This window comes from Typopeltis vanoorti, chromosome 12 (genome assembly GCF_054136105.1).
Source record: "Typopeltis vanoorti isolate ZY-2024b chromosome 12, IOZ_Tvanoo_1.0, whole genome shotgun sequence".
NCBI lineage: Eukaryota > Metazoa > Arthropoda > Arachnida > Uropygi > Thelyphonidae > Typopeltis > Typopeltis vanoorti.
This window is the reverse complement of record NC_143560.1, coordinates 4265616-4292533: the sequence shown is the minus strand read 5'-3', so window position 1 is coordinate 4292533 and position 26918 is coordinate 4265616. Positions and strand designations below refer to the sequence as shown.

At 38.2% G+C, this 26918-nt stretch overlaps 1 protein-coding gene across 3 annotated transcripts in view; it reads right to left on the bottom strand.

Moving 5' to 3' along the window:
• Nucleotides 1–1144: 1144 nt before the first annotated feature.
• LOC150100553 (uncharacterized) overlaps nt 1145–26918 on the bottom strand; it is an 83070-nt gene continuing 57296 nt past the window's right edge. For all 3 annotated transcript variants that reach the window (XM_090401305.1, XM_090401304.1, XM_090401306.1), the window contains exon 3: nt 1145–3762. In XM_090401305.1, the coding sequence (XP_090257431.1) occupies nt 3305–3762 (458 nt within the window). In that variant the 3' untranslated portion in view covers nt 1145–3304. The remainder of the gene's footprint in view (nt 3763–26918) is intronic.

Here is a 26918-nt window from a genome sequence, read left to right as displayed (position 1 = left end):
TCTTATCGACCGCACCACAGAGACGTCCGTCAGCGAATAATAAAACCCAATTTCGTATGAATAATGACACCGGAACACTCACTTGGAAAGCACCAACAAATGTGTGTGCTCATCCCACGGCGTGTTTATTCACAGATAAGAAACGTCCTCAACAACGTCGAACATAAATCACAAAGCTAACCAAATAGTTAACCAGATAAAGAGAAAGGGGGGGGAGCACTCTTTCATGCAACGACATTTACTCCATAAGGTAAAATGAGCGCTCAGATGAAGTGCTCAACTCTTCTTTTTTAGAGTGGAGTCAAAACAGGACAGTAAAGCTCTAAAGATGCTTCCAGAATTATCTAAGACTCGTTGCCCTTATTCCATCCATGTGAGATCGTATTATGTTTAAAAACTTCTGTAATACTGTATATAATCATAGTTGACAATTTAACGTGCTTCATAAACAATGAAGCACGTGATCACATGTTCTCCATTGTTGCTAGAAGTGATTGTTGTACTGAAATGATTTAGAATTGCGCATGACAGTAAATTACGAGAGGTATTGACTGCTAGTTTTTGTTGCTGAGGAGACAAAATTGAAGTTTACCATTTACTTCTCTATAATGAGACGAAAGATTTGGTTTTAAACCTGAATTGTATGCATGATTTGTGAAGGTTTTTCTGCATAGTTCTGCAATCACGCCAATGCATGAAAACATTCACAACACAAAATATTCAAGAGATCGCAAAGGAGGCTGCTGAATATAACAATAGAAAACTACGCGACAATCTTTCAATATTAGCATTCAATAATAGGTTCCGAATTCATCAGCTAAAAAATCTGCACCTCCCCTGCTGTCAGAACAAGGGTTTCGTGGTAATACATTGGAGTTGACAAGCGGAAGGGGTGTACCCGTTATCACGTAGATTTGCGTGAAAGAATTTTTATTACAGGTAACCCTTGACCTCGCTAACCAATAACCTTGTAAGCCTGGGAAAGCAAACATATCGGTTCCGTTGTAATTTCTTATATTTAGCATTTCTTACCTCATGTCCAAGTAAGAATATCAAAAGGAAAAAAAAATCTCTTCCACCTCATGTTCTTTCCAGTGCTGCTGAGAGTAACTTTAAGGATAATTTAAAATGAACCCATTTTTTTCTACTTTTTTATTTTAAAAAATAAGATACATCTTACAGAACTCTTTTCAACATAAAATATCCATTTATCACTGCACAAACTGTTCGGTACGTAGTTTTTTAAACTAATTAACAAATTAATATTCATAAATTGACTAAACTGGCATCACCAGTTCACCGGACATCCTATGAAATCATTGTAATATGCACGTGCTCTATGGCTTTAAACAGAACTTTAAAATTATTGCATTAAATAATGCTATTATTTGATAGACTTTATTACAATATTAGTCTGTTAGAAACTCAGCATAATAAAATATTCTATGAAACAAAACAAAAATAATATAATGGCACATTGTTGAAGTTTTTCAAAATAGTTTGTTATTAGAAATTATTACCAACTAAATTACAATTTTTATTATTTATTTTTGTGAAATTAACAATCTAAGATTTCTTTATTGTAGCATTTTTGTTTACAAGGTTAAAAACAATGAAGCACGTGATTGCATGTTCTCCATTGTTGCTAGAAGCGATTGTTGTACTGAAATTATTTAGAATTGCGCATGGCAGTAAATTAACAATGAAAGTAATAAAGAATGATCCTGAAGGCTGGCTACTAAAATACTTCGAATCTTTTTTTTTTTGATATCCAACATACCACGTGTTAAATTTACTTGGTTTGGAATCCCTCTTCACACTACAAGTATCGTATATGGCAAAGTGCGCCATCTGCAGTTAAAATCGTCTGAAAAGTCCTTATGATTGCTGAGAGCAGCAACCTCCGATATCAGCGAACCTCACATTATGATACCACTCAACCCACGTGCGTCATTAAACCACAAAGGGCCTCTTGAGCGCATACACAGAAACACAGATATAGCAGGTGAGGTAGATCATCGACATGTTTGAGAGAGGGCGTGGTTTTGGGGCCACACGTACAGTGAGGAAAGAAATTTCTTCTAAATGGAGGCTTCATAGATTCGTTGGCAACTTGGTGACATTCAAAAGATGCTTCGTCGTATCTTTCTCCATCCCAGTGGGAGGAGTTCTAAATTTATCAGACGAGCCCACCGTCGCACTCTTCTTGGAACGTACGCATATATTAAAGCTGCATGTTTTTAGGAGTCGTAACGAAGATATTTTGTAACCGCTATGTAACTTGCAACCCCCCCCCCTCCCAGCTATTCCTCATAAAAAAAAAAAAAAAAAAAAAATCTCGGGTGTACTGGAGACGTTATTTAAATAATGTCTAGGAGATAAATCACGTGACTGACAGAACCTTCTTCGTAAGAAATGTGTTTGTGTAATGAGTTTTCTCAGAACCGAATGTGGTCTACTTTCTTATGTTTCTAGCGAAGGAGCACGTGCGCAAAGAAATCACGACAGAAAATTCTTAATAATAATAATAATAATAGTTTATTATCGATGGAAAAGAACGCTCTTCATCACAAACCCGTGATTTTATTGCTTCGTAAAAGTTATATTCCGGACGCCAATTGAACGTCTCACATTAAAAAAAAATAAAAATAAAAATAAAAATGAAAATGAAAATAATGCTTCCAGTGTGATTGAAGTCGGTGACATCTTTACTTGTATAAATATACGGAAAAAAAACGTTGACTCGCTCGCTCCATCGGGAGGATTGCACGCATGTCACTGACATTTTTTTAAATAGAGAGAACAATTTTTTCGTCAAGCCTTGTGGGCCTATTTATCCGAATACGAGATGAGTGTCCAAACTACGGCCTCGTAATTTGTATACGTTTTGAAAAAGAGGTTGGAAGGATGTGCATTTAAAATTTCGTTTTAGAAAGTTTTCTCTACAGAAATAAACCTTCTTGGAATCGTATATTTTAATAATAATTAACAATAGTGAACTAAAACGATAAATGCCTAAAATAAGCGCTAAATTGAATTATTCAGTAAATGAAAGAAATTCTTCAACTAAAAGCTGAACATTCTGCACGAATCCAATCGAGGCTGTAAAATCGAATAACAATGACAGCAAACTACGCAACAATGCTTCTGTATATCACAGCGTATACTCCACGCAGGAGTTAATGCGGCTCCGACTGGTGGCACTTTGAACGAAACAAGGAATTACTAAACTGTAACAACAATATCGAGTGGCAGTGTTCGTTTCGCAGGGAATTTGCAGCTCTCGTAAAGGCGGTTCACTGCTTCACTGGTACGAGAACAGAGTCCGCAACGTGATAAACAGAATCAAAGTAAATGCATTTTGGAGAGTGCCGGCAGCGTCTTTGGGGGGCGATTGCTGTGTGGATCTCATTTCTAAAGACGCGCTATCCTGCTGAGACTTTTCTTCTTCGGATTTTTCTTCGGGAAAAATCTCGAAAGATGCCAGTGGAGGATGCGTTTGAGAGAATTCTTCGCCTTCCGTCGTCCTCATGGTAGAAGTCATCGCGGTGGTCGAGGGAGTCGTTGTCCGACATTTCATGGCTTCCTCCGTAAGTGTAGACACGTGAATTTTCCGATCGTCACTGGCGTTTCCGCTGCTGCTGCTCGCGTCCTGAGGGAGGCACTTCACGTGTTGCAGCTCGTTCTTCAGTAAACGGCTCTCGGTGCGCTCGTGATAATCCGGTATCCACAGCATGTCGCAGCTGCACGTCAGAGGGTTGTCTGAAATATAAAATTACAGATTTAGTTGGTGGGAACGATGGATACGATAGAGAAACACACACACACACACACACACACACACACACACACACACACACACACACACACACACACACACACACACACACACACACACACACACACACACACACACACACACACCAGTCTTTTTAACGACTGAAATATCGAAGAAAACAAGTGATCCTTCGATTCCAATCAAGTCAAATCTCGTTCGATCTGCAGACTCAAATTTCTGGCCTCCAAAGGTTTTAGGATCAATTTGTTCTCACTTACAAACATGATGACGTAAACTTTAGCATTAATTTCACCCCAACACACCTTGCTTTGTACGTCAAACCCGTTAATGATCAAGTAGCGTTTCTTATAAACCTAATTTTGGCAAGGAGATGACCGGGTGAGCTACGGAGGACCCAGGACTCTCGACCATCATCACTACCGACTTGGGTACGGAAATGTTGAAATTATTGTTTATTCAAAACCATTTAAAATTATTATACTGCATTGGTTTCGATTATGCACCAGTTTTATTCCCAAATGCATTTGGTGCTTTAAGCAGGTCTGAATGTGACCCTCTTGCTTAATGCGGCATTTTGGTTGCAAAGTAAAATTCACAAAGAGAAAACAAAACTGTTTGATGAATATTTGTGTTTATAAGCCTATTTTATTATTATTATTATTATTATTATTATTATTATTATTATTATTATTATGTGCTTTGAATGCAAAAAAAAATGCAAGATTAACAGATAGTATAAATGACAGGATGTGGAGGCATTGACTAAGATAAAAGTCGCGTAAGACCTACCTCATAGCAGTGGCGCACTCAGGATTTAATCTAGGTGGGGGGCGGCGAGCACTGAACATTTAATCTAGGGGAGGGAGCGAGCTGAGTAGACGATTTGAGAATACACACTACGCATCACATACGACCTTTGACTGAGCATCTACAGTGATCTCCAATACCTGAAACCCGTGTTCTTCTCTAGCCTGGCTCGGGCAAACGAAGTAGCGCTCGGTCCGCTCGAGCACTACCTCCTTCGCCTTGCCTTCACAGCGGCCGTGATTCCCGAGAGCTATAGAGGTATTCTCACCTTATGTGACTGCTAATTCATAAGTAGTATAGAAATAGAAGACACGACACAACATAAATAAAAAAATAATAATAATTTTAATTAGGAAAAGATTTTTGGAAAATTTTCTACTGAGTGTTTTTTCCTTTTTCATTTTTTGGGGGCCAGGTCCCGCCCCCCCATCCCTGTTTGTGGCAATGCTTCATAGTAACCATTGCTAATCGATAAACCGGTAACAAGGAACTTTGCTTATATCACGTCTAAAAAAAATTGAAAAAAAAAATCCAAAAGGAAACTGAAAGCCCAAAGAACAAACATTAATAAATAAAAAATGCATTCGCCCACAGAGAACAAGTAATGCTAGATTTACTGACGGCGTAGCGGTCATAGAGTAGACGCCCATAGTAAGAGTCCACGTCTGTTTGATGGAACTAATAAGTACTTCATGAAAGATGTTTATGGTTGGTTTATCATCATCATCATCATCATGCATATGAAGGATTTAGGCCTAGCATGGCCTGTTCCGGCCTTAGAAGTCATCGTTTAAGAGGACGTCCTGGTTTTCTTTTTCCTAATGGCTTGTACTTTAAGGCTTGTTTTGGTAATCTTTCTGTTTTCATTCTTTGAACGTGTTCCATATGTTTATATTTTTTAATTTTTCTAATTACTGGTTCTTGGTTTAATTCTTTCATAATTTCTTCGTTTCTTTTGTGATCAAATAGGGTATACTTTGCAGTTTTTCTCATAAGCTTCATTTCTGCTGTTGTTAATCTTTGTTTGTCTTTTTGTTTTATTGTCCAGATTTCGCTTCCATACATTAAGACCGGTAGGGCTAATGTATTGTATACTTTTAGCCTGGTTTGTTTTTGATTTTAATATAGAGTTAATTACACCTGTTATTTTTAAATATTTTGCAATTTTTACGTTTATATCTTTTTCATTTTCATATGTGATCATACATCCTAGGTAGTTAAATGAATTCACCTGTTCTTGTATTTATTATCTATTACTATTTTAGTTCTTGCTGGATCTTGTCCTTTAAAGACCATAGTTTTTGATTTTTCTGTTGATATTATCCTACCGTAATCTTTGGATATCTCATTTAGATTTAAAATAGCTTTCTGTAAGTTATCTTCAGAATTTGCAATTATTATTTGGCAAAGAGGAGAGTGTTTAAGTTTACTGTAGGAGAAAGTTTAATTCCTTGATGGAAATGTTTACTCCATTTTATTATTATTTTATTTAAGTAGATATTAAACAGAGTTGCTGAGATGGGACATCCCTGTCGGACCCCTTGGTTTATCTCTCTTGTATATGATAGCTCATGATTTAATCTTATTTGTATTTGATTATTTTCATATATATTTATGATAGCTTTTAGGATATTATTTGGTATTTGTCTTTCATTTAATATGTTAAATAAAATGCTTCTTTTAACTTTGTCAAATGTTTTTTCAAAGTCAATAAATGCAATATGTGTTTCTAAATTGTATTCTCTTCTTTTCTCTATTATTAATTTTAGGCTAAAGGCCGGGTCTATACATGATCGTTCTTTTCTTAATCCATTCTGTACCTCTAGAATAAAGTTTTCGGAATATTTTATTGGTCTATCAATAAGGGGAGGGAGGGGGGAATACGTGATAGTTTTCCAAGAGTTTTATTACTTTTATTTTATATTGTCGTGTTAGAAAATGAACACTTTTATCGTGTTCACTTTGTACATGTGACAGCATGTTTTTTTCTACTTTTATCAACAGAAAACTGACGTTGCAATACTGATTAAAAGAAGCATATTCTAAAAGTCATCGGAACCTGACGTGCAAATCCATTATACGACATTGAAACGACGCTTTATAGTTACCGTTAACACTAATTTCGTTGTTGGAACTTACTTGTCGGTTTTTTGAGTGCGAGTTATCAACGACAAAAACCAATTCGGTACAAGAGTAACTGGACTAAGAACGAGTCTGCTTCATTGACCTTCTGTTTTTAAGTGGCCTCTGTTTGATTCCATAAGTGTCTGTGAAGAGCCGTTCAAGGTTGTTCTGTAACCACCCACGTCATAATGACAAAATGAATGATACTGCTTTCCTGGAGAACACTTTTGGTCGCATTTTTTGAGGAAACACGACTATGAGTGGACGAAAATAGCTCAGAATAAGGCTACTGTAGCAGCCTCTTCAGATCACTTAGCTGTTAAGATTATAAGAGCAACTAAGGCTAGTATATGTTCTCCATCCTGTCTCTCTCTCTCTCTCTCTCTCTCTCTCTCTCTGTCGATTTTGCATGATGATAAACCCGAGAAACCCATTAGCCAGCTCACCTTCTTATGAAAAGTCCTTATAAAAGTTATTCTCGTACCCAAAGTTTTCTGAAGGGCATCTTCGCTACCGACTGCGCTACGGACGTTCTTCCTCTTTAGGAAACTGATTGCTACTGTAAATTTTCCTTCAAGAAAGAAGCCATCAATGCAATATTCTCTTCAGAAGCTTGACCAAATGAGGATTGAAAAGGGGATTCGATTGGGTCGGGTTTTCCAATCCATTACAGCGAAAGGAGAAATGTCACGCGTCCGTGTCAAGACGCTGGTTAATCTGGTGTTTGAATAAAGTAACCCAAACAATCTCTAAATTTGACCCCCAAAAAAATTCAATTTTTTTTTCTGATATTTTCTCAGTCGTTTTAAAATTAAAAGGGAATTATTTTTACTTATGGGAATTGATAAAATGCACGCTTTGGTTTCAAAAGTCAAAGACAAGACGGAAAAGTTACCCACATAAGAGAGAGAAAGAGAAACACAATGAGAGAGAGAGTCTGGTCCAGCGTTTAATGTAAAAATCCGTGCTTCCCCGTTCCGTGTTGGACCCCCTGTAATGAGATTTTAAGCGATAATTTTGACAATGTGTACAAGAAAAGAAAAATAAATAAAAGGAAAAAAGAAAATCGAAGGTTGTGTCCAAACAGGCTGCTGCCACTAAACTCCCCCTTAAACCGTTGAGGTGATTTTCTTGAACACTTTTGGCGATTTTATTTTTATGGGCTTTCTTTTCTTCCACACGTGATTGATAGCCCTCCATTACCCCCAAAAAACCCGCAACACTCACTTCCCCGGCATACTTAAGATAATGGCACCGCTTTAAAAACTTGCTTTCAAAGACTAAGTTGGCTCAACACGCTGATGACGAGATTAATTCTGCGCGGTCTCTTAACGTCCTCCATCGACGTTGACTCGCATCCCTGCGAAGACGCGGCTTAATCCCGTGTAAATCTAATTAGGGTTTGATTGGTTCCCGAACAGGCGCTGGTTAAGACGGGGAAACTCTTAGTCTCCCGTGTGGAGAGACTCCCCCCCCCCTCCCTCCGTGCTCACGTGCATTTTTAAACGATTTCACGAGCAAGTTTGGAAAGAAAGAAATCGATCGGATTCGAACTTGATAAAAGCAAGGCGGAAGGAAACTGATATTCGACACGCAAAACGACTTTCAACGCGTAAAATTGCCGAGAAAAAACTTCGCACTTAGAAAAGTCGAAGAGGAGAAAGAAATAACTAAAGTAGATCAGAAGAGAGAGAGAATAAGAAAAGAAGACAACGAGTGAAGAATTAAGATGACAAAAACAGAATAGAAAATTAATTCCTTACAACGTTTCATTTCGTATGGTGATTCAACGGCGGTGAGCCCCTTTTACTGGGAGGTACGGCACCACCTCAGTCCCCCCTATTTTTATCCGGGCTCTGGACCGGAATAGCTGCCTATGCCGGTCCCTATGGAGAAATTAGGGACCGGCTGGAGGGATTGTCGTAAGTATTCCTGACTGTATCCGTGTGTGTTCACGGGGCCGGTTTGCCTGCTTGGGGGATGAAAAGACCCCAGATAAACTGGGGGGAAAACCCTGCTGTCCACCCCAAGACCGGCTAACTTGGCTATGGCTGAGGAAGATCCTTTCGCTCCTCACGTGACCGACGGGAATCGAACCCAGGACACTCCTTCCCCAGGCATCTGGTTGCGAAGCGCACAACCAGTGGGCTAACCGCGCGGACACAACGTTTCATAAAAATCAGTTGTGAATTCAAAGGAAGCGCGCGCGTACACACACGCACACGCACACAATAATAATAGTTTCCGTTTCACTAAAATAAAGAGCCAAAGGCTTCATTTCGGCGATGCAAAATTATTTCAATTAAGTGGAATCCAACATCGTTTATTTTAGTAAATACTTTGACGCACCGAGCGAGAGTTCGCTTACGGAAAATCCACCTCTCCGACGCTTCGACTTCCTCAGTAGTGAGAAGAGTTTTGGCTCTTTTAGGTTTCTGCCTGATCTCTGACGAAAACCAACGAGTTTGAAGCAGACCAGCGAAACCTATCAAAAGGGAGGCGAATATGTGGGCGCTTTTAGCGTTCGTGCTTTTCCTATTAGGGCAACTCGTAGTAGGGCGGCGGCGTATTCCCGCAAGTTCTCGTCAATTTTCGCACGGAACTTTCTGTATTCGGCTTTGAAATGATGTTGGATTTAATACCCACTTGATTTGTATGGCTTCAGTTTTCAACAATTCGTAGCCTTTTCTCCGACTTGCTTTTCTCCATTTCTTTTGCATATCACGAAGGTTCTTCTGACCCCTTTCGAGCACAAAAATTCCGTGTTAAGACGCTGTTCGCTAACCCTGCAATGGAGAAAGTGTTTCGCCATCAACTGTACGAGACACGATGTGCAATCGGGAAGACACGTGGGGACTTATCTACGTATGCTGTTTTAGCCTTCACACTTTTGATTTGCCTTAATTGATTAGATTCCTGCGTTTCGTATTAAGAAACGATTTTCTGTTCGTCGTGTTGCTCATATCGCAGACAAGCCTTCCTTTTCTTATGCCGATGTTTCTTCACTTAATTGTTGGTGTGGGTGAAGAAATGACGGATTATAACGAGCAAATTGCAGTCAGAGAAAACGGTCTGAAGGACAAAGACAATGTATGAGAGAGAGAGAGAGAGAGAGAGAGTGTGTGTGTGTTTGTGGGTAGTTTGAGACGTATAGACTACGCATAGGGAGTTTTCATCTAAGCCGCAAACAAAAAAAAATTGTATTTATTTTATTTTCATTTTATTCTTCTAAAGGAAATAAGATTTCGATTTTTAAAGGATTTTAATTTTTCCGTTTGGGAAGTCAAAATAGAAGTCCACCACCCTGGTTCGCAATAGATTAATATAGAAAAGAGCGATTTTCGTGTTGACTGGCGACCGCTTTATTATTGTTGCGGACCAATCAGAGTGAAACTCGCCTCTTTGGCTTATTAATTTATTTGCCTTCGCTCGCATCTGTTTTTTGCCGAAGCATCTTAAACGCATAATGGCAGGAACTGCACCTCAGCCAGGCGGAGAACTGCTGTAAGATTTTAGGGATTAACAACGAATTAAGATCATCAGCAGTCGCTCGCCAACAAGTGTGATGGCCTTAATGAAACGAAGAGATTTCTCTGCAAGAGGAACTGGGGTTGCTCTTGTTTGCTAAGTAACGTCTTGGTGGGTAAGAAGGGGATCAGGATTCCATAAGAATACGATTGAACGACTACAGTGTGAACATTCTGTCAACACATTTGCTAACTCTTTGAATCGGAATTTTGTCTCCTGTTGTAAATGAAAACTAAACACAGTTTTCATCAGTCACGTGTTTGCGTAAGCCTACTTATTTAGTGCGGAACTCCTTGGGGAGCAGTTCCTCGTGTAAGCAGGTGACCATTATTTGGACAGCCTTTCTTTTTTATTCGTTAATTTAAAGTGCGGCAAACCCCATCGTTTACCTCCAAGACTAGCAGCTCCTCCTTCTCCTCCGGGGGTAAGGGGAGGGTTCAGCCTTTCCTCTCCGTCAAAAATAATAGACACGGGGACAGACGACTCAGCGCTCACACGATTAGTTTTAATATCAAGTCATAACCATCAGCGCCATCTATTACGGGAATTCAACGCTGAGGTCCATTAGGAATTACAAATTACTTCAATTACGACTTCGTCTTGACCTGGAAAGTCAGCGGCACTCTCTGAGCAGTTTCCGTGTTTGTTTTAACAGCTTCATTCCCACAGAAGACGCCGATCCCGTTAAGCGGCGCTGTGAATACCCTCTAGGAATTTACGACAGAAACGGTCTTGCCGGGAACTGACAGACGAAGACCAACACGAGGACGCAATCCCTCGAATCCCCCTCCCCCTTCCTGAGTCAGTCCCCATCAGAATGTAACCGCCGATGTCCTCTCAGGATCAAATGGCACCCACAGGCCGCCGAAGTGACGGCGCCATGTCGATGTTGTCACCAAGTACCCCCCCCCCCCCTCCTACGTGCAGTCTCGATCCGAGCTCTGATTTATGACCTCTCTTTATTGTGTGCTGCGCGCAGTGACGGAACCTCGCCGTGTTTGTTTGATCTGGACACATTCACGCCACACATAAATGGCACAGGAACTGCCGACCGCTCGCGGTGACAGACGTAGCAACTGTTTTGACACCGCCAGAAGGGTAATAAAATGTGTGCGACAGCTCTTACGGAAATCTGTTACTTCCGGAATGGGTGGCCGGAGATTCCGCTGTTATAGTTTTCGTTCCAGTAGCCTTTCTGTAGTCCCATCTTCTGCGTTCTTTTCCTCTTTTTTGTCCCTTAAAATTAGTATGAAAGAAAGAAAGAGCGAATGTTTAAACCTTCTACAAAAATATCCGACTCCATAATCTGGACAAGTAACAAGTATTAAAGTAAGATTCTTAAGATATAATTATTAAGAAAGGATGAAACGAACGGATAATAAAAATATTCTTTTTTATTTAACAGTCAGGTAGGCAAGCAATATTTGTTTGTGGCAGTTTCTAAAGTGATGGAAAACTTACATACATATGCAAATTATACAAAAAAAAAAAAACGTATCTTAATTAGTGCAATAACCAAGGCAACTCATGCGAAATTTGTGTATTTTCGTTAAGTTGTAAAACAATAAAAGAATGTTTATTATCCTTCTTTTAATACCAATAAAATATTTCGGTGCATATTTAACTTGCTTTTGTACCTGCGTTTTTTTTATATTATTATTGTTAACCGAGCATATTAACAATATAATCAACAATATGGTTGCTGATTCGTCGTGTAATTGGTTAAAAAATTAAATGATTGTTTAGAATTGCGATTAAAGCAACTAAGACTGTGAGGTTAGTGTGTGTATTATGTCTGTTAATCCGTCTTTTCTCTCTTTTGTTGGATAAAAACCGATGAAATAAAAAAAAAACGACTGGATATTATTGTTAAGCAACCGATGGGCTTGTTAGAACGATATTCTTCAAGCAGTTCTGCTGTTTACCATCTCGAACAGATCTTGCCGCAAGTAACTGATGTAACGCGTTCTTGGACTCGTGCGATTTGGAAAACAGTAGATAAGGATTTCGACTGCACGAGGGCTTTTTCGGTCGTCGCTTTCAAAGCTGTGAGTGCAAAACATCTCCAGAAACAGAGGAGGATTTGTAAAACGTTACGCGCGCATGGGATAAGATCGTTCACGTGAATCCTCATTGATTTTTTTTATTGATCTTCATTGTCATATCCGTCAAAATATTCCTCCCTGGTTCATATCGACCCTTTTCGTGAAAGAAATCTTTAAGCCTAAAAAATAACTTTCTTCTTTTCTTACAAGGATAAATATCTCCTACTGAAAACTTTGTTGGACGCACTCAGAAATATCCGAAAATATCACTTGAAAATAGACGTTGCTATGGAAACATAGTTCTCGGTAGTTCATTAAACTTTTTTCTTGTTGTTTGTTTCGTTTCCATTGTTTATTATTTCGATATCTTTTGCAAGAGAGTAAAATGGATAAACTCAAGTTTCTTTGGGGTTTTTAGTTAAAAGAAACCATTTCTTTATAAAAACAAAATTAAGTTATCAAGATCGATGTGTCAATATTAATGTTTTGAAAAGCTACTCCAACTTTTTTTGAGAGGGGGGATATTACTAAGAGTACTCCTCCAAGGGATCATCTTCCCATTTGAAAAGCTAGTTTTTATAAGTTCTCTGATTTTCATGATTCTTAAGAAGTCCTCAGAAAATAGTTCCTACTTATAAATATATATTTTAATTTTAAGAAATGATTACGCGAGTAAGGAACATCACTTCTGATTATTAATTTCTCTTCGTCTCTTCCACTTAATTATATCTTTGGGATTACAAAGAGAACGCCTACAAGGGAGTCGTCAGCTTCTTCCCTTTATGACACTACCGGCATTGCCGCAACTGAAGTAGGGATGAGATAATTATATTTCATTTAAAGTAGCTTAATTTGAGACGTGGGTGTTGGAATATTGAGAGGCTTCATCAAGTTCAAATGACTCTTGAGGGAACTGTTTTGGGAAACAGCCAAATGTATTAAAAAAAAAAAAAAAAAAACCTCTCTGTCAGTGGGTGAGGTTACATCCTGTTTTACAGATAATGTCGTTGTTTTAAGGAATCCTATGGTGTGTTCTTCGCCCAGAGAACACCCCTGCATCTTATAATACACACACAGAGAGAGTTGACATTATTTGTGGGTGTCTGGAGAGAGAGAGAGAGTGAAGACGGATGACGATGCCGAAACAAAAGCCTCCCTATGTTCCGTTCCCGTACCTTAGCGCAGGGGTTCTCAAACTTTTTCTACGACGGTACACTTCACAAATCCTGAAATTTTCACGGAACACCTTGGTTATTTTGTGATGCATTAATTAATAATTAATTGGTAATTTAGCTGATTTTTATTAGTAATTAATACTTGATAATTAATTATTGATTAATGAATTAATTAAACATCGAGTAAACAATCATTAAATTAATTTGTGCTCAGAAATTAATTTAAAAATGAAAACTTCCAGAACTTCTCCCGGAACACAGTTTGAGAAACCTATTTAGGAAGAACAATTTTATTGTCTGTTTAGTCTTTGAGTGTTCCATCATCACCGATGTCTTAAACTAAGCACACTTAATGCCAGAGACTGTCGCGTAGCTGACAATGTCATTCAGCGTAATGCGATAAGCTTTTTTAGTTAATCAAGCGCTAGTTGGGATTTTTATGAAAATATATAAAAAAGTAGAATTTAAAAAAAAGGCGTCGAAACGGTTCGACGTATAGATGGAAGAGCATCATCGAATAGGCGAACGTTATTGTAATAAACTCGGTGACAAACTTCAAGCAAAAAAGCTATTGAAGAGGTAATCTCATTGCGATCCTATTTAAAAAATCGAATACTTAAAAAAACACATTAATTTCGTCGCTTTTAGAAATAATTAAATTATCGACTTGAAAAACAGAAACAAAAGACTGTCTCGTTTTTTTTTTCGTAAATGCGATATTTTTCTGGCATGTTGACAATTCCTTTGCAACAATGGCTGCGTGCTGACACGAAACAATAAAGAAATTAATTCGCAACAATGAGCAATCGTATTAAATGCAATTCTCCTGGCTGCAAACAAAGAACCATCGAAGCAAGAAAGTAAACACTAGATCTTTCTATTAAACTTAGATTAAGCAAAAAATTAATTAATTAAAAAATACAGTTCGTTTAAATTCTATATCCAAACGGAACAAATAGAAAAAAATAAATAAATAAACTATGACAAAATGCCCAATCTATTGCGATTGCACAGAAAGTCCAATTTCTTTCCAGCATTACCACGTGATCAGCTAAAAAAAATGGTCTCAAAAGAAATGACGGAAATTTCAATAAAATAATTCTTAAGAGACTTAAAATACCTGCTTTTAAAGGCGATAAAATATCCCCCACGATTTAAAATAGATAAAATTTTAACACAGACAGCTACGTTATTAGTTACTTCTCTTCGAGAATTTTAAACGTATTTAGGTCCTCCCGTTAATCCTCTCACGGCTTTATTTATGGATAACAATTCTCTTCATCGGTTCCAGTTGGAGCATGCGCAACGATCTCCTGAGGTTAGAGTGTCAGCGAGATCAGTCAACGTTTTTTACAGCGAATGCCACATTCGTATGGAGCAGCATCGTTTAATTATCCTGACAGCCTTTAGGCTTAAGTGTATTTTAACGTCACTTTTGTGTCTCGTTATCATCTTTTGATGATTACACATCACCGTTCGGAGAGACAGCATAAATGGAAGGCGTGGGATGATTATCTTTCTACATGCGCACTCATTAATGGGATAAATTAATACCACAAGAGCAGCTACTCAATTATTTATCACCGATCTTCTTATTTTTCCCCATCTCGTCAGCGATATATAGTGAATATGCGGTTACCCTGGCAACAAATGCGCTCGTTCCTCTCAGCGGTTGATTGTTGCGTCACGCATGAGAGACAATGGTATTATTTATTGCAACTTATTACTATAGCGGGTACTAAATTTCGTATATTACAAAATAGAAAAGAGAATTAGTCCGAGACGTGTTGAAGATATTGGCAAATCGCCATGTGGACCGACCTGGTTTCGTATGGAACGGATGCAAACATAATAAATTAAAGGTGGCCGATTATCGGGCATATATTTTGACGCTGTTTTCCCCTTTCACCTTATTCTCAATAATGCTCGTTATATCCGAGGCATTTTCGTCCTGTTTATGGTTTAAAAGTGGAAAATCTTATCCTTCCTCATAAATCAAGTAATAAAGAAGAAAGTCATCAAATGCAACAAACAGTGGCATATCCAGTAGTGCTAAACTTGTAAGGAATAAGGGGGAAAACAAGCATACGCTAATTACAACCGAAAAAAAAAAAAAAAACCATGAGCAAGATGTTCCTGGGTCATGATTTTAATCTAGTCTGCACCCACGCCTTTCCCACCTATAATCAGATGGCAACAATATAATAATAATTACATTGCAACTATTGTTGCAATATAATTATTTATTGCATCGCATTTATTTTAATGATAATTGTTGCTATTAACAACAGTAACAATATAACAGTAGTTACATTGTTATTCCTCCATTCTGGGACTGACTGTCGGCTGAACAAAGGACGAGATTTTTCCTGATCAAATCATATAATTTTTGTTTTTATTTATTTTTTGTTATGTATTTTTTTTATTTTTGATAAATACTAAGCTCGTTAGTTATTCTGAAACGGTAATATTAATGATGAGTGCGGAGTCCTCAAAGTAAGTCAACAGCAAATCCAGATCTGCTTCTCAAGGTATCCCATCAATTCAACACTTTTTTTTCTGTTCCTAAATTAATTCTTTAACCAATCGATTTAGTTTTCGATGCCTTAGACTACATTTAAGACACTTATTGAATATCCACTTCATGCCGTCTTCATTGTTCGTTCCAAGGCCCGTTTGTCTGTCTCAAGGATGAAAGAAACTAATTCTTTCATCCTTGATGAGACTGTCTTGATGAGATCATATCTGTATGAGACTAATTCACTTTCAGTCGAAAAAAAAAAAATTCTTATTTTAGCGAAACATTCTTCACGTCTGAACGGATTTTCACCCTTTTTTTTTTATCTTTCTAATTCAGCCTAAGTTCCTTTGAATCATTCGCATGCCTTTGTATTAATTTCTAATATTTCAGATTTTCCTTAGCAAACTTTCGCATTTTGAACTTCCATTAAATGGAAGTTCAAAATGCGAAAATCAGACCCCCTTCCCTCATTTTTCTCTTGGGACTCTCAGTATAAGTTGCAAACTCCATCATGGTACTGGCCGGTTGAATGTAAATGCCATAGAATTGTACGAACTACTCCTTTTAGTATGACCTCCCCGTCAGTGCGTTGATTGCACTTCTGTTGTTAAGGGTATATTCCCTCCAGTGTTCATGTACTGTGATGAATGCTAAGGGAACGCAGTACTCTGTACAGGTAACCTTCGTATAACGCGGTACTTATACAACACGGTTTCGATATAGCGCGGTCTAAAATTGTAGTAACCACCCTTGTTGAATGCGGTACTCATACAACACGGTTCCGATAAAAACAAATTGTACAAATTGAAGTAACTCTTTATCTTTTCATATGTTTTTCACCGCGCGACTTAAAAATCAAATTTTATCTTCGTTAAATTTGCGTCTTCCCGTATCGCGCATGGAATTATAAGTAGCGAATTTAAATTAGGGGGAATACCCTTTAGCACGCATGTACCGCAATTGTTTACCGTATAAAGCAGGGAGCGGCAACCTTTTCAGACTCGCGGGCCACATTCAAGTTTTATTTTTAATAATCGGGCCGCGAGTGTTTAATTAATACAGAATAGTGAGTGAAAAAATACTTAAGTGATCAATTTTTATTATATCAATCTTAAAAAAAACAAAAATATTTGAAATACGAGATATGAAACGATGAAAATGAAACTCAATGAAAAATTATTATCACGTAAAAACAAAGTAATAGAGTTTATGCATCGCGATATGTGTGCCTCCCTACTTAATGTGCCTTTTGTGATTGTTTTCCCTTAGCCAAATGATCTGGATCCACTTTATAACCTGAGGTGCGAATTCGAATCGAAGCATGCAAATGTTCATCAGTCAGTCGAGAAGAAAATTTATTTTTCTAAAATTCATGGCGGAAAATGCTCGTTCGCAAATGTGCTCCCAAATGCGACCATCATCTTCTTTGCGAAACCGATTAATCCTTCAAATTTTTTTTTGTTATAAAATTTTTGGATATTTTCTAACGAAAATACGTTTCATCTGTACTTGGTTTGGGACGTCATCAATGTTGACATTAAAAGGATTAAAAAATAATCGCTTTTCGACGCTATTTTTATGAAAATCTACAAATCTATTGAAAATTCCGTATGTTAATCTTCAATAATACCAACAAAAGTTTCCTTTTGTGTTTGCCATCCAACTGTAGATGCAGATTTGCAACCTATGCAGTATAATGATGTAGATTGTCTTCCATCGTATGTTTCTTCAAGAGACATCGTTTGCCTTCAGAAGCTTTTATGTCAGAAAACAGTTCTCTAGTAATTTGCCTTGGTTCTGCAGGTTCAAATTAAGTTCATTAAGGTACGTTGTAATTTAAAAAAATATTTTACAGTAATGCCCACTTAGAGGGCTTTTGCGATATGGATGAAAACGAAATTAGTGAATTAATTGATGGGGAAACAGATTTAAATGAGGAGGAACTGGTACAACTAATAGACGACGTCGAACTAAATGGCTGGGAAGCCGAAGAGTCTGATTGTGATGAATCCGTTAAAGAATTCAGTTTAAAGAAATTAGCAGAAGGATTGGACTTGGCAAGAAAGTTATTTTACGGATAATGATCCCTCGATGGAGCGCTCCGGAAAATTCACGAGACAATTGGATATTTGTTTAGCTCCGTATTATGAACTTAATAAAAAATTGCAGCATAGTGGTAAGCAAGGTCTTATTACTACTTCTTGATAACTAAACCAGCCGAAGTATGCAGTGAGAATTATACAAATGATGTCCAAGAGATTTCAAGTGATGACGCCACTCGTAAAGGACATTTACGAAATGTTATTTTTGAAGACAGTGATGGCGATTAAATATGCACTTTATTTTATTTTGCCTAAAACATTTTATGCATTAGAAGCAATGAAGTTTACGTACAATTTATACTTTTTTATAATTTTATACTGTGTATTTGTTTCATAGTTTATATGTTTTCTTAACTTACATGAATTATCTGAATTAAATAAAAAAATTGTTAAGTTTGTCATTATTGTTTATATAATTAAAAAAAATAAAAAAACCGATTTCGGAACATATTTTGCATGTGATCTGAGTCTCGCATAACGCGATCTATATAACGTGGCATTTCTATGGAACCTGATCCGCGTTATACAAGGGTTACTTCTTATCGTCATTCACAGTATAATATCTGTGTATTGTGTTTCCTTGAAAAAAAAAATACACTCAGAGTCAAAATATTATGATCACCCATGATATTCAGCGGTAGTCGTTGTATCCTGGTATTGGGGTTGTTCTCCTGAACATCACTAGATCCAACGAACACATCTTAATGGCTATTTTTTACAGAGGAATTGTTTTAGACAGATGTGCCTTTTATGGTGATTCCGTGTGGTCCGTTGAATCCGGATTCTTTTCAGCAAGACGAGTGTCACAAGGCTCGCATTGTACTCCCCTGGCCATCTGATTCTCCTGACTCGAATTTCATCAAACATTTGTGGTATCACGTGGAACGCAACATCTCGCGATAGTCGACGCCGGCGTCTCGCTTGGCCGCTGATCTCCAGGACATTATTTTGTCTGGTAGTAAGTCCAAAATACTTTAGGACACCTTTTTTGGTCAATGCTAAGACGGACACCAGCGGTCATCTCAGCTGAGACCTTAACCGCACTACTAAGGAGGTGGTTATAATGTTTTGTCTCGTTAATGTATTCTATTTCTTAAAGGTTACATTTTTGCTATCAAGAATGGTGCAAAGTTCATGAAACTTTTACTGCTAACCATGTTCTCGGTGGCCCAATTAATATTTTCAAGATCCCCCCCTATTTTTTTTTTTTTCAGTAGAGCATTTTAAAAGATGAAATTGGATAAACAGAAAGGAAAACCTCCTTAGCTATCCAAATAATCGTGTTCGTGATCTGGCCAAGTGATTCTCGTGGTTTGGGTTGTTAGGAGGAGGAGGAGGAATCTTGCCGTAGATACGAGGTGGACTTTTTATTTATTTATTTTATTTTTTTAGGATCGGGTCTCGATGAGTGCAAGACGTTCCATCTCATTTAGAGAGGAAGCAGAACTTTTTTTTTTTTCTTGAGCCCATGGGAGGAAAGTTTGGGTCCTGAACCTCAAAGGCTGAATTTCAATCTCGATATTGAAAACAAATAAGAAATAGGATTCAATTCAAGACTGTTGAAATTTTTCTGAGCAATTTCAAGAGGTTGGTTCGCTTCATTCTTCATCTGAAGGAAATATTGGAGAACATTAACGTTCCTCTGTGCGAGATGTTGATGTTAATGTTATTAACATTAACATCCGACTAGAAAGACAGACCAACAGACAGAGAGATCAATCATCTATTCACCTGTAATAAATAATAATAATAATAAAGATTTGCGAAGAATTTTCATCTCCAGATAAGCACCGAGTAAATGCATTGAGTACGACTGGAACGGACATCTAGAAATGTTTTTACAGAACCTTTTCGGCCGTCAAACGTACATCAATCTCGAGCGTTAATGAAACACTCAAGAGAATTTCTTTGACCGCTTTTTTCCCCGTAGCTGTCATAGTTTATTCTCGCACGTGAACATTGCCTTTCACTATGGTACACCCTTTATCTGCATGACCTCTTAAACGCTACAAAGTAACTTGCATTCGCAGTACACACCTCTCTAGGGTCATTTACAGTCCACCCCTATCGTGTGCAAACGCGTGGAGCCACTTAAAGCCATTAAAGGTTAACGTTGTCTATCTAAGAGTGCTTGCCTAATTATACGCCGGGGCCAAATGCGCCGATAGCGTGCAGGTTGGTCTGCTTCCGAATTCACAGGGATGCACGAAAACGAAAGATTCGTTATCTTGGCCTTATTTGTTCACAGCAATGTCATCAGTACAAAATCACGGCTATTAAATACTTTCCAGGAGCATTAAATAAGCTCCAAGAATGCCAGAAAGTTTCCTTCCGTGAGTTTTAAAATGGAACACACAAGAACTTCATCGTTTAATCACAAAACCTGAACAAAGCCCGCCATTGTTCAACTTATCTTTGACAAAACGTGCTGGAGTGAATGTTAATTGCCCTAATTACCATCAAAGAGTATTGGTAGCTTTTTTTAACCCAGCATTCAGAACCATGAACTACGGATCAATAACAATCGTGTATTTATTTTAATTCTGTTTGGTATCTCGCTGGTCTAAATCGATTGTTTAACCACGTTCTGGTTGTCGTTTGGCAAAGGATGAGTTAAAATTCCAATTATTGTTTAGTTTCTTATTGTTGACGTGGAAGACTGTTTATTAACGTTGGCATTTAATATTTTCAACGGACTAAAGGAACACGGAGAGGTTCTTAAAGACAAATATTTACTTAACCTACGCTCATCCATGTACTTAACACATCTGTCTGTTATTTATCAAAGCACCCACACTGGATGCTAAATAACACTTTTCGTACGACGGTGATGGGGAATGCAAAGTGAGGATGAAAGTGTGTCATGGAACAGGAAGAACCTGCAACTTCATTGTTCATTCGGGTCCACCGTCTGCTGTCATTAATCATCTGAGACAAGCAATTAATTCATCAAGTCTCATACTTCGCGAAATAAGACTTCGAATAACGGGAAATATCCTCGCGGACTTAGCTCACCCCTTTGCTGTGTGTTATAAACAATCAGTGAAAGGGTTTATAAACTGGTTTCTCCTTTTCCGTGCGAGCCATTTTTGTAGTCTCTCCGTTATCTTGACCTTGAAAGCAAAAAGGCTCACATCCGCTTGCAATAACGGAGAAAAGGTCCATTTTACGTAATGGCAAAGCTCACATTTTCCGATAAGATGACCTCTTCAACAAAAAAGTAGTTTTAGAAAATGCTAATCGATTTTGAAATTGAATTTCTGCTCATCGCCAACAACACGGTGACTTCGGTATTCAGAGAGGTTGCGAACATCGAACTAACACAATTAACAATGTGCTCGATGTTCTGGGATTACCTAACAATGCTGTGACGTCATAATATGCGATGAATGAATGTTCGTCTTGGGGTTCTGCGTCTTTTGTTAGTAGCCAACCATCTGTAAATTGCAGTTATCGGAGTAAGTTCATGTAGTTTGAATTCCATTCATGAATGCAAACTAAATCACGTTTGAATCCTATTCAAACAAGACTGCAATTACACCGATTTAATGGGAGCAAGCAGATATTCCGATTTAACATTTAGTAAGATAACCAACTGCACACGAAATCTGTAACATCTACGGCTGGAGCTTCGGATAGGAAATATATATATATATATATATATATCCCTATTTATAACGCAGAAAAAAAATGCTAAATTCTCAATTTTTCTTCTCTTTTTTATTAATATTAAAATACATAAAGCAGGCTAACGATGTTTACAAATTAAACACTGCTTAACTGCAAGTTAACACAAATCTTTTAGCAGCGCTATTTCGAACAAGGAAGACGAGAACTAATAAAGTCGGTTGGCATTAGTGTGGCCCTGAGTCGCGTGTAACGAAAGCAAACAAATTTAAATACCACTTGAAAGGGAGAGAGGGGGATGATGTTTCCTTAGCAAAAGTAACGAACTCGTGCCACGTTCGCTGACAGACGCTGCGGCATAAACTTGAAACAGACAAGAACGTGTTTTGGAAGCTTCTCAAGGTTGCTCCGGATGAACCGTCTCTTTTACTGGAACGAGGTGGTTTCGGTGCCAGCGGTGCTCTCATACTCATAAAGTTTATAAATAAAAAGCACTTCCGTATTTGAACGGTCGCTTTCTACGAGCTAATGCCGACAAATGAATACGGTAGCACCTGCTGCTCGAGCAAAAATGAGGAAACCGTTCTCAGACCCTGACCAGACAGTCGTTTGCTACTTTCAGTGCCAACGACTAAAATAGTTCTTAGACTCTCTCTCTCTCTCTCTCTTGTCGTTGTTTCCGGATAAAATGAGGACAAGGATGCCAGGAAGAGTGGCCATCACAGCCCCTTATTATACCCTAGGCTTCAAAATATAATAATTACCTCCGTACGTTTAGGACTTCTCCCCATCCCTGGGTGGGGAAGATTTAACCTCTCACTTCTATGCATACTATGAAAAAGCATTAAAGTACGGGAAAATGATCCGAAAGAAGCATAAAAGGGGCGTTTCTCTAGAGAATTCTTGCCATTGTGACGTAATTCATTATCATAACAATTGAATCCAACAAAGCTGAGTGTCGTTTTTCGCTTCAGTTGTGATGGGCAAATAACATCGTAACTGAATTGACGATAGGTTATTCGGATTATTCACGCAGACAAAATTTGATTAAACGCTTCAAAAGTTAAAGTAATAACTGCTATACTCTGGACGGACACAATTCGTCCGGAGTATAGCAGTTTAGAATCGCACTCAACTTCACCAACAAAAATTCAATTTTGATTTCAATCGACCCATTTCGCATAACGATTCAAAACCTCATCCTTCGACGGCGTTACAAGAATTTCATTACGCAAAAGGATTATCTGGGAGACTTGCTGACTTACGTACCGTAAACACATTAATTCGCTATGCGTAAATAAATATATTAAAACGTTAATTTGAATATGTTTTAACAGGAATTAATTTCAAATGAATGTTTATGCGCTTACCTATGTCTTAAATATAAACATTAAAATATTTATTATTTATGTGTTCACTTAAGTATTATAAATGGAAAAGTATTAAAAATATGGGAAAAAAAATAACGATTGAAACTATGATTGGCAAGACCTGATCCTAATAAACCGAGTTCGATCGAATGTACAAAAAAAAAAAAAAAAAGAGAGAAAAGAAAAGAAACGAAATCTAAGAGGTATTTTGAGAAAGTGCTCAAGACGTTTGGCTCCATCATAAAGTATTGCGATGATTTTCGAGTCTGAGAATGACTTTGGCAGGCGGGCAGTGACATAAAAGAGAGTCACATTGCTCATTATATGGGACAGACTCGCTGCTGCAACGAAGGTTGTTAATAGCAACAAGAATTCTCTCCAAAAAAGTCCTTTTTTTTCGTGGACTTTTTAGCGGACTTTAAAGGAAACGTCCTGTCGGAGTGTGATTATGGGAAACGCTGCCTGCAGCTCCGCTTTTAATGGGTTTTCGTGACGGTAAACGTCACATTGAACAAAGCACAGGCACGGCAGTTTCAGCGAGTAGAAATTTCCTCCGGCATTGACATCTGAGATGCAGGATACACAATGAGTGGAATGTGACCTTTGCATCGGAACTGGATATGATTAGAGGGCGGTTTCCGTTGCGAAATCAGGTTACCGAACATATTCGAAGTGCTGACCGTTCCGAGACAGGGTAACTGTAAACGATGCTCGTGCAGGTGCAAAACCCATCCAGTCTTAACTAGGAGCGTTTTTCTTTTAAGGATTATATAAAGACAACGAAATTTGGAAAGGATAAACCTGTATTAAGATCCACATTCGTTTCGGTTATAGTTCCAAGCATATCCGTTAGGCGTCGCTCTTTCGATCAGAATTACCGAATTTAACGAAAAAGCGTCATGAAAACGCACTAAAAACGCGTGTTTTATTTAAAAACAGTCTGTTTCAACAAGGAAACAAACTACCCACTTGTCTATATTATAATTTTCTTTATCCTTCAAGAAGATCGGTAAATAGAAAGCCCTGACCCCTATTAACCTCGACACTATCAGTTATAATCTCTATAAAAGTCACGCCGATGACATCGGAGAGGAAACGGGGAATATTTAAGACACGATTCTTTTGATTTGTTTCAAGAAAACTTGTTCATCTTATACGATGACTCTGCTGACTTTCTTGCCCTTTGGCAACCCTACGTGACTAAGCGGAGAGGCGGCCTTCCTCTAAAAAACGCTTAAAAGGGGTTTTCAGAAGTGTTTGGGGAAACTTGGCAAAGTTCCAGACAACGAAATTTCTTCGTGTTTTGTTATAGAAAAGCGAGTAATTGTCACAAAACAATTTTAGGCAAATTATAAAGATACAACATTACAGGATCTAAGAGATCTTCGTGAAGATATCTGTAGCATCTTACGTGATATGAGATTCTTATAAATAAAGAAAATGGTTACGAGCAGAGAAAGGAGAATTCGCCTCATCCAACCAATCAGGATACAAAGAGAGTTAAATAATGGCAAACTTATTTAAAGTAATAAATTCAAAGTAAAAAAATAAATAAATAAAATATTTTAGAGCCCCTGGAGCTCGGTACTTTCTTTCCACGGAGTTCTTTGGTTGGAAACACCTGAGTTCGTATCAGAAGAACAATTTCATCAGGGATTTTCAAGTGAAGAGTCACCGATGTCATACGGGAGCTAGCAGGGTTTTTTCTCTTCGAAACGCGGGTTTATCATCCCAGGAAAACCGGCCCCTTGAACACCCATCTACAGACATAAAATACTCGCCTTTAAGGGATTCAGCAGAGGGGTGGCAAGCCGACCGCACCGATTCTTTGCAACTAATTAGGCTTAATCGACCTGTCTTGGAAGGACAAGAATACGAATAGGATGGACGCAAATTCGAAGTATATTTAAATCGCCCAACTGAAAGTGAATTTGAATTCAGTCACTGGGAAAGTACAGATGAATACCTTTTATACGTAGCCGGCATTTTATAGCCGGCCTGGTTGGCCGAGTGTATCCGCTCTCCAGCCAAGAGGCTGCGGGTTCGAATCCCGCCGTGGGCATGGATATTTGCGATTGTCTGTGAAAATATCGGTGGGTGTGGCGGTAGATGGTGTTGGTCTGGTTGCGCTCGTAGTTGGTGGATTGAGTGGTGGAGACAGAGAGTTGTCGAGTAGGTGCCCTCCCTCGATGAGTCTTTGGAGTCTCTGGAGGTGTCACACGTAATAATATCATACAAGTAAATGTACTATAGAAACGTTAATTTTAATATCAAATACAAATTGAAATAAATACATTTAATATCTCTGTTTTGGGACAAAAACGATTTCTCCTTCTTTCTTAATAAACGAGGTAAGCATTCCAAAGTCGATCGGCTTCCTTAGAAGAAATGATCCAAACAGCCGTTTCAGTTTCTGATCCACTCATATCGCATCACATAGTCCCATTATACTTTAACTGTGGGGATTAGGAACCCCTTATGTGCGAAGTGGTTGCTCAACCCACAAAACGAAAGCTAACTAATAACACGTCTAATCTTATTGGTTACACGGGACTTTCAGGGTGGTCTGCAGCAGTAATAAGAGAGATCGCGTTTCTGAATGATAGAAATACAAGAAGACAATGGCTTAGCTTGCGGGGGGGGGGGGGTCCACAGGCGTCACTTTGAACTTTACCTATACGTTTGTAGTATTTTTGGTGTGTATTGAGAGGGGCAGCAAACGCAGGGATCGCCCCGGGCGGCAAAAGCTACAGTATAGCAACGCCGCTGCAGGAAGAAACAAACAAATAAAAAAAGAAGAAATAAAAATAGTTCTTGCATCGCTTTAGAGTTATTGCATCGATGCTTGTTCTAGCGAAGCGTGTCTTCCCAGAACCGACTGCGCTGAATTTGCTTTCATTTCTCACCTGACGTCGATCAAATTTAAAACTCCCCGTCACTATCGAATTGTTGTTGTCAAGAGAGAAAACGCCGTTCTTGTTTCCATGATAAAAACGGCGAACATCAAAAACCACCGCCGAGCATCCAAGTGAATGAAATCACACTCCGCTATTATTTGTGTAGCATTCTCGGAACATTTATCGGCTATTTGCACGAGTCTAATTGAGTAAAAGTACGGTGGAGATCATGCGATGCGGTCTGATAACAAGTTGTAAGCAAGGCATGGTTGACCACCCTGGTTGGTTGTCGCATCCGGTCTCCACCCAAAAGGTTTCTCTCCCTTGGGCGGTGGATGTTCGTGGATTGTGGGAAATTAATTTCATCGTCCACCTTAAAAATATTTAAATATCTTTATTATATAAAGAAAGGTGTTTATTTGTATACTTAATAAAAGAAATATTTCTTTTATTACCTACAGTATTAATATATTATGGATTTTCTACATAAGAAAGCACTTTGCTGCGTGCTTCTTATTAACATTCTATGGGACCACTTTTTTTTTTTTTTAATTGGAAGCGTATCTTGACTACACCATGTTCAGTTGTTGTTGCCACTACAATTCTCTCTTTCTGCCTCTTCTTTTTCAGAATCAAGCCTTCTCGCACATCCCTCAAAATGCATCGTATTACAGGGCCAAACAATTTCTCCTTCGCAACATAAAAAGGCCTTTCAGTTTAGCTTCAAATTTTGATTCGTTTTCGGCAACAAGCATTGTGCATACAAGCCCTGCTTTCGGCTTGGATTGGCAAATGGATAATGTATGTCGCCACTTTTGAAAGACCAATGCAGTTGCCAGATTAGATCGCGCCCTGAGACAAACAATTAAATATCGCCCCTGATGGATTATAAGACAAAATATAAGAAAATCTCCAATTGCTAT